This window comes from Aplysia californica, unplaced genomic scaffold, assembly GCF_000002075.1.
Source record: "Aplysia californica isolate F4 #8 unplaced genomic scaffold, AplCal3.0 scaffold00048, whole genome shotgun sequence".
NCBI classification, from domain to species: domain Eukaryota; kingdom Metazoa; phylum Mollusca; class Gastropoda; order Aplysiida; family Aplysiidae; genus Aplysia; species Aplysia californica.
The window spans coordinates 1,055,792-1,064,773 of record NW_004797318.1 but is presented as its reverse complement, the minus strand read 5'-3'; the positions used below and the strand labels follow the sequence as shown (position 1 = coordinate 1,064,773).

General features: G+C 39.8%; 1 protein-coding gene across 1 annotated transcript in view; it reads right to left on the bottom strand.

Moving 5' to 3' along the window:
* Positions 1–323: 323 nt before the first annotated feature.
* LOC101858695 (protein transport protein Sec24A) overlaps positions 324–8,982 on the bottom strand; it is a gene marked incomplete in the record, with an annotated part of 31,700 nt that continues 23,041 nt past the window's right edge. The window contains 10 exon segments of the mRNA XM_013079334.2: positions 324–631; positions 2,154–2,257; positions 2,896–3,093; positions 4,187–4,324; positions 5,213–5,391; positions 5,938–6,048; positions 6,545–6,718; positions 7,278–7,436; positions 7,764–7,887; positions 8,306–8,404. Of these exon segments, the coding sequence (XP_012934788.1) occupies positions 517–631; positions 2,154–2,257; positions 2,896–3,093; positions 4,187–4,324; positions 5,213–5,391; positions 5,938–6,048; positions 6,545–6,718; positions 7,278–7,436; positions 7,764–7,887; positions 8,306–8,404 (1,401 nt within the window).

Below are 8,982 nucleotides of genomic sequence, written 5' to 3'. Positions count from 1 at the left end.
TAAAAGGCACACACAATAATCTTCTTCAACCCTGTTTAAACAAGGAACAGAAATTCTACTTAAATATTCTTCATTAACATAAAACTTTCTTTGATTTAGTGAAGCAACCAAGGGTGTGCCCGCGTTAAGAAGGACACATCATGCCTCACTTTTGCCATCCATCACACCAAAGTTGTCCACATGTGATCACAAGAGTGCAGTTGAAATGCAAAACCAGAACATTCAGAATACAGGGAACAAAAGATTTTGTAATTGAATGAGTTTGTATGATTTGCCTTTGTTGCGTTTATAATTCCAATACACATATTTACAATCAGTGTTCGTTTTTCACCATACGGAAATTGTACATTGCAGAAAACATTCTATTCAAATCTTTGACAGAGAAATAAATATAGATTAGATCACAATGCTGAATAGTATGTACATAGATTTTTTTTCTGAGGAGGGGAACACAATCTACAAATAATTGGTTGAAGAGCTAAGTAAACAGACTAAGACTATGTAATAGTCTCGTCATCAACCCTTTGCTTTGCCCTGTAAGAACTGCAGGAATTCGTAGTAGGACATGCTGTTTTCCGTGCGATCTTCCAACATGTGCTGGAAGAATAGGTGCCTGTGTTTGCTGTCGTCCCTAGGGAGAAAAACATAATGATTGTGTAAGGACAGCTGCAACTTTATGTACCAGGTGTCTCAAACAAAACAAAAGAGTACCCGCTTAAACTGCAATATAACTCAAATATCTTTGAACTAATTTTAATAAAAATCTGCAGCAATAAAATTCAACAATAGGGACGTCACATTTGTCAATATTGTTTGTTTTTGTAAAGTGTTTTACGGCACTCGCAACTGCATAAGGTCATATGAGCGCGCGGGACACACCTAACGTTTTCAGTTGGTAGGAAATTTTGAATTTTGCCCGGGTGGCGGCCGAAGCCTACTCTTATCGATTTTAGACCATCAAGGGGCCTTAAACGTGCGCAACTTGTACACGGGCCCTCCGAGATTTTTCGCACTTGTCCGAGAAGGCTAGGTGGAGATCTTTCCTACCAGAAGATCATGGGTGAGGCTGAAAGACAGCAGTAAGAAGAAGCGAAGGAGTAGCAGTAGAAAGGCTGCAGAAAGAATCAGGAGCCCAGAGGAAGGGGCAAAGGAGGTGAGGGGGTGGGGGCAGAAAGAGGAGACGAAAGCAGACGACAGAAAATTGCTAGAGAGCAGGAAATGAGGTGAAAGGAGACAAATTTGGAGAAGAAAATTTTTCGGTCGCTACCCGGATTCGAACCCGGGACCTTTTGAATGAGAGGCCAACACCTTAACCTCTAAGGCCACGAGAGCCCCCCATTAGTCAATATGACAAAAATAAATTCATTTGTTCGAAAAATACCAAATTTAATTTTTTTAAATTTTAATCAACCAAAATGCAAAACTTTGCAATTAAGATCTCTAGGTGTAGACCATTTCTTTTCATATAAGTTCCAATACACCACGGGAACTTTTGAATAACCCTGTGCCATGTTTCTGGGTTGATTCTTTGAACGTTTTTGTTCGATTGTTTGTGGGTCGTTTCCCTACACTGTGTGTGTCAAAAAAAACCAAAGGTAATAATTGAAAAGGCATCAGTTGGGAGGGAATGTGGTAACCATTCATTTGTAAATGTTTGGCTAATAAGGCATTTCCCAAACAGAAAAATGATCAACAATTCATATTCATTATCATCAAATGTCTTGTCTCGAGTACACATTGGCAATTATGATTCTCCATCCCTCCATTTCATTCAAGCCCTTCATAAATGAGTTTTTGTTCAGTGTTTTTAGTTGCCGAGGTGTTAAGACTATTCATGAATCCCAATTATATCTGAGATAAAATTTCTTCCGATTATAACTAAAAGGGCCGTACCACAAACAACAAACAGACAAATATTGAATTTTATCTATATTCAGGGAAGCCACTGGCATTTTGTGAAAATACCTGCAAATTTATACAAAGTTGCATTTGCCCACAAAAAGACAGTTAATAGCCTCAACTTCTATGGAGTTAAACAGAAATTAATCTACAGTGCCTTCAGATGAAAATAACGGAAATAAAAGACACCTCCCAACCCTCAAAAAAGGCATCTCTGCACATGAAAGGACTATATTTAAAGACATATTTCTCACCTGATCACTAAGAAGGTGATACCGTTGGGCCTGGAGTCTATGAGGAAATTCACAAAACAGCGAATCATCTCCGAGGTGGGGTTCTCCAACTCAGGCAAGTCAATCTGTGGGGATGTTCAGTGAGTGGTGAATTTCAGTTTCATATTGACAAAAACGAACGCTGGCAAAAACGAACGCTGGCATTAAGTTATGTTTCATAAAGTCTCTTCTTTTTTTTTTCTCAACAAAAGGATTATGTAAACCTGGCCTACATTTTTCACAGAGCAACACAAATCCACAGACACAGTTCTGGTCAGATACACTGCCAGCGACAAGACAGAAAGCAAAAGCAACTGAAGAAAAGCAAATGCTTCTGAAAAATAGCAGCGTTGAACTACTTTGGAAGATAAAGTGGATATGAAGGGGAATATTATTCATCAGGTTCACAGGCCAAATCACAATAAGTGCGATCAAAGATCCATCATTTAGAAACTGTTACTCTTATTTCAGATTTGTTTTCTTTGAAGTCACTAATGGTGGTAGTTCCTGACAACAAACCTTTTCCCCACAATGTGTGAGATCAATGTAACCGCCCCCCCCCCCCCCCCCCCCCAAAAAAAAAAATCAGCTTCTCAAAGAGGCAGGATTAAAAATAAAAGTAGCTTACCAGGGTCTGCGAAAGTACAAAATAATGTAAAACAAGTAACATTATACCAATGCTCTGTTATCAAATTAAATTATTTGTGTGCTATATTTTACTCACCATGCCATCTGGGATTGACATGAAATTTGGTTTTTCAAACACGTCTTGGCACATCTGGTCCCCAACGCCACTGCCCACCAGGAGGTACATGGCATCTCCCGTGTCCATCAGAAACAGGCCAGTCCGGTCAATATTCGCAGACGACAACTGAAGCTGGGGAGTAGCCGGAATCTCCTCCTTCCCTCTCTTTAGTGGGGTCTGAAAAAGGAAGAAAAAATATATGAACGTCCAAAATCGCCTAGATATCTCAAAAGCATCATTCAACAATCGCCTTAGTTATTTGGAAGTTTTGGGAAAATTAAAGAGAAAGAGAGCGCCTAAATCAGAACTGTGATTTAATCACCCATTATCTTTCAATTGAAAACTAGGAAGGAAATTATGAAACAGAACAAAAAATATATATGCTCACTGATGTCTTTATTTGAATAGTGGTTTAATCTGGAAACCCCAAGAAATTGTTATGAGTGATTGTGGAATGACGTCCGCTGACAAATACGTTCTGGCAGCAATCTCATAAAAAGTTCATCAACACAGATATGCGTACACATAAAATACAAGGTCCTTCCAGTGTTTTGTCAAAAACGCTTGAGGGAAATGTATTCAGGGAACATACAGTAATAACAAGTCACATGCTACATAAAACACTGACTAAAATCTATAAAAAAGATCTCATAAAGTCCTGGTGTAGGAGCTTTCCTAAGCCTTTTTATAGGCAATTTTCTCAAATTATTGGGCCTCTTGCAACATTAATAGTTTATTCCCTGAGCCAACTGACAGCGTCAGCTACCAGCTTGCCCCACTCTTCAAACATCCTATCAATGCCATTGAGACCAAAACCAAGCCATCAACTCTATCTTCATCTCCACTTGACCTGCCAGTGCCAGACATGGACCCTTACCAAAAGTCTGGAACGTAAGATAACCACTTGCGAGATGAGATGTCTAAGGAGAGCCACGAACAAAACCAGACGGGACATGGTCAGAAACAACAAGATCAGAGAAATGGTTGGAGCAACACCTGTCCTCCACTACATTCTAAGGCAAACAATCAGATGGTTTAGAAATGTCACACGTAAGGCACCTAACCAGCTTGCCGGTAAAGCCTACTACAGGTAAGTATCAGAGTACAAGGCAAGAGGAAGACAAAGAAAGACCTAGATCCAGGATACCCTGATAACATACAATACCCCACCCAGCCAAGCCATCAAACTTGATAGAGACAGGAGGCTCTTTCTCCCCTCGACGCCCTAGAGGTACAAGAGGACGGATAAAGTAAAGTAAAGCCAACTGACCTCACTACTGATTCTGTGGAGTGGGTAAAGGTGAGGGTAGAGGCTCTGCATGAGGTAGCACAGCGGCTGCACCTTACACTGCTGCATGGCAAACACACGGTCGTCGGTCTTGGTACTGGAGGATAAGCTGAAGGCAATCTGCACAGGGAGAATAGAAAACATTCATACAATAACAACTCATTAAAACAAGAAACAAATCGACAGCTCTGTGTAAGACTCCGTCAAACATCACCTTTCAAAATTGGCATATGGTGGAGTCTTAACTCTATAAACCCCATCGGACGCTGGGAACGTCCGGCAGTAATAACCCTGCTCCTTATCGGTCCGATACTAGTGACAACATTTTCATTTTATTTAGAGATAGTTTTTGCTTGTTTTTCTGAACTATTCCCAAACTAAGTCTTTTAGTAATGACTAAGCATTTGTTTTCGCCATTTAGAAGTTTGAGGCAAACTTTTGGGTTGTAATGCGACAGAGAGCACTAGGTTTATGTGACTGTAGAAAAAACTCCGGGAAACGGTGAAAAAAACAGGGTTTAAAGAGTTAACAATAAGCAATCAACATATTGTAGTACAAATCCTGAGCACCCCAAATCTACAATTTCACCTCTGACTATAAAGAGGCAGACGCCCATGTGTAAGTTGCTCTGTTAACACCTATGGAGAGCTGCTGTTGCACAAATCTACATCCATCCAACATGAAGTCATTTTCCTGCTAAGAGAGCTAAAATCATATTCAGCATTTATATACGACCTAATTTTGTTACAAGTTCTGTGAAAACTCTTACTACAACAAAAATCTTTATAAATAAACAAATTTTTTTTAAAAACTCGACTACTTACACTCTTGAACATGGCCAGCATATACAAGGGCAGGAGGCGCTGTGAGTATGGACCTTAGAAGGCACCCACACCCTTATCCCTCCTTTTATGTGCTTGTTACTTTCTTGCAATATATTCGGCATTTATTTATATGACCTAATTGTGCTGCAAGTTCCGTATAAATCTAAAAATAACAATAACTTACACTCTTGAGCATGGCCAGCATATACATGGGCAGGAGGCGCAGCGAGTGCGGGGCTAACAGGGCACCCACGCGCTGGGAGGCCGGGACCTGCTGGGCGTAGGCTGACAAAGTGTCTACTGGTGCGTTGATCATGGCATCGCGGGCGTCGCTGATTGCAGAGTTGAGAGACCTGTCCACAGCTGCCAGCGAGAGAAAATAAAACCATTAATTTAAGCCCTCTGGCACGTTTTTAACACACAGAATAGTATCTTCAATGAATCTTCTTTTTCCCCTGCAGATGGGTAGACATTGCTGACGGTAGGGAATCAGACCTTACAACACAAAGTCATAATAATACCAATCACTGCCAAAAAAACAAAAACAAAAAACTGAAATGAAAGTTAAGATACTAACATCTGATGATGAAAGGGTTACCTTTTGTAAAGCATTGCACAATATTTCCTCCAGAATAAGGCAGACAAATTCTTTAAAACAAAAGAAGAAGAAAAAAAAAGACAAATATTATAAATGAGATATTGCCGCACTGACCACCTATAAAGAACACACGATATTAAATGTGGCTAGTACAAATTAACAAATCCATTCCCTATGAACACAGGTAACAAAATATATATCCAAGACTAGAATACTGAATTCTCATGATGCAATCAAACAAAAAACAATTCAACTATCACAACACATTCCGACAGAAATCAATTTCCTGTACTTGGAAGCTGTCAACTTACCCATCTTGGCCAACAAAGCCGCCACAGCCTGCTGATCTGCTGTAGCAAACACTTCCCCGATCTGGTTTGTGACAGGGACGCAAAGAGTGTGGACTCGAATTCGCCGCTCTCCTGAAACAAGGAAAAACGCCAGTAATATCGAGTGACTGACATCGTGCTCTCCAGGGAAACAATTTTGGCGGGAGGAAAAATCATCAAAAAAGCATCATTTGTAGGATCATTAACATTTTCTCTGCTTTAAAGATAAGGGGGCACTTCATATCACATATATGATAGGGCTGTTTCTAGGTTTTCTTTGTGTTGTGCACAGTGCAGTTAAGTTGCCATATCAACTGTCACAGTTCATGATCAATACTTAGGGACTATGGAAACACTCAAATGAAGCAGAAGGAGAAGACCTCCACGAAAACACCCATCATCCAACCACTTACATTTTTTTTACAGCAGACAAACCACACACACAAACACACAACAAAACAACCCCCCCCAAAAAAAATCCTGTCCATCAAATAATTTTCTCACCTTATCTTTTTCACTACAAAAAACTCAACAGACTTCACAAGACCTTAATCTTGTTTCACACACACACACAAACAATCCCCGGTACCTTTGCTTGAGGTGTACAACAGAGCTGCCTGGAAGCTGACGGTGGGGGACTCGTTCAGGTTGTCCTCTATGGACATCTGCATGCCAAAGCCAGCGTCTGGGTTGATGTTGGGCAGCGACAGCAAGTCCGTCGACCGCACAAAGAAGTTGCCGTGGAAGGTGTGGATGCTCAGGCCTGTACAGTGAAAAAACATCAAGTTGAAAGGAAACCCTAAATCTCATACATTAGAAACATATCGATATGGACAGGAAAATACCCTTGTGATCAGATTTTAAAACATTAATATGGATGATGTTAACGATCCAGTTATATGAATATGGAAATAATGGCAACCTGACATTAAAATACTATAAAACATTCCGTCATTATGATTATGAGTTTTGAAACCATGCACTGTTACAATAGCAGCATATCTTTGTACAACATACATTCAAAACAATTTACTTATGGCTTATGACCAAAAATACAATCATCCCATTGAACCGTATGGGGGCTGAGCAAGAACCAAAACAAAATTGTCAAACTTACTCTAGTGAACACCTGTCCAAGACAATCACCTGTCCAAACAACCACTCTTCCACCCTTGCTTTTTCTTTTTTTTGGTCTATTTTAATGAAACAGCCCAAGAGGACCACCTGTCAAAGGTGACTACTTTTCTCCTCCACAGTGCCTGGCCATCTCAGACAGGCTCAACCGTAAACCATTACTTATCAGAGCGAAGAAGCAAACTAACCTCTCGTGCACCTGATCCTCATCACCGACTCGAAGCCAATCTTTCTTGTCAAATAACGGCGCAGGTCATTTTCAAACTTATCCACCTGGCTGGGGTTCTTCACGGTGTGAAATGATGGGAAATGGTAAATGCATCCTGCTGAATACTTGGATATACAGGCTGGAGAGTAAAAGAAAACGATCTAAACAAAGAAAGAGAAAAAAAAATGAACACAAACATTTCTGTTTCCCTCCCTTCCATATCATTTATTACAAATGCCTTTCTTCATATAAAAATTACTATTTCTTTTTTTCCCCTTCAGGAGGCAGACAATAGGCTTAATAGTAGGGCACCTAGATTTTACCCAAGGAGGCAGAGGGATTAATAGCATGGCACCTTGCTCTCCACTTTACCGTACAAAATTAACTCCCACAGGGACAATTCCCCAGTTTACTAAATGGCAGCTTGGAAAAAAAACAAGAAAACAAAACAAAATGGATCCCTTACACAGTGTGGCAATGTCTGCATACTGGCCATTGAGCATGAAGAGATCTACTGCAATCTGCTGAGCTGAGCAATCCAGGGATAACTTCTTGTAAAAATCTGTGGCAGGCCCTATATTTGTCACATTCTGGAGGAAGAAAACAAAAAGATATATTAACAACCGTTTATATACATACCAAAACACAACAAAATTATGTCAAAAACAAATTCGAGATACACCAGTTAACAAAAGTATGACTTATTTAGTCAATCAAAACAGTTTAGAACAAAGTCTTCACTAATAACTCGTGCATCTTCATCATGCTGATAGAACAACTTATTCACTACGACAGACAATCTTTCACATTTCTGCTCTAAATATTCTACAAAGTAAAAAAGGTGCATATGCATCGAAGCCAAAGCAGCAAAAGAACTATACCCTTTAAGGGCTAAGAAAATGAATAAGGAACGCTAAAACCCAAGAGAGGACATTGAAAACCAGTATGAGAAAAAATTTGAAAATTTATATGATGACCAACATTGGAAAAAAAAAAAAAGATTCTTACTTTGCCAGAGGTATTGCCAGAATCTCTGTTTTGTAAAGCACCAGGTCCCACCGTAGGAAGGCAAGTCTGCATAACTGTGACTCTCCCACCTGTAGAACTCTGGGGGGGGGAAAACATTGTTTAAATATTATGTTCATCATCATAAAGTGTTAGATCTTAGTTTTGTTTGTTTGTTTGTTTGAGTGAAGAGAAGCACATCAACACAATAATGGTAATCTTTCTAGTGCTGGGGAAAAGGTAAGACAGACATACAGAAATAACAGAGGGAAAGTGAAGAAGCAGGACCTACCAGTGGCACCCTCCATCCACCTGCAGTGCCAGATCTGAACCAGACATACCAAATCATGGTTTCCCATTATTTCTCGACTCGGATGTGCTCTAAAAAAATCCCATAATATGTAATCTCCTAAAAATTTAACAACAACCCTTTCCTTTTCATAAACATATTTTAGCTACAACAGTGTCATTCTGACTTTACAAACAAAAACAAAACAACAAACTGAAAAAGTCATTACCGTAATTACGGTATACAAAACAAAGCACTGGCCTGGGGTGGCCTGGAACCCAAAAGGCTTTTGGTGCTTTCTTTCTTTTTATCTTTTGTACATGTGAGTGTGTGTGTGTGTGTGAGTGTATGAGTGAGTGTGTGTGTGTTGCAACTTAGCAACCCCAAAAAG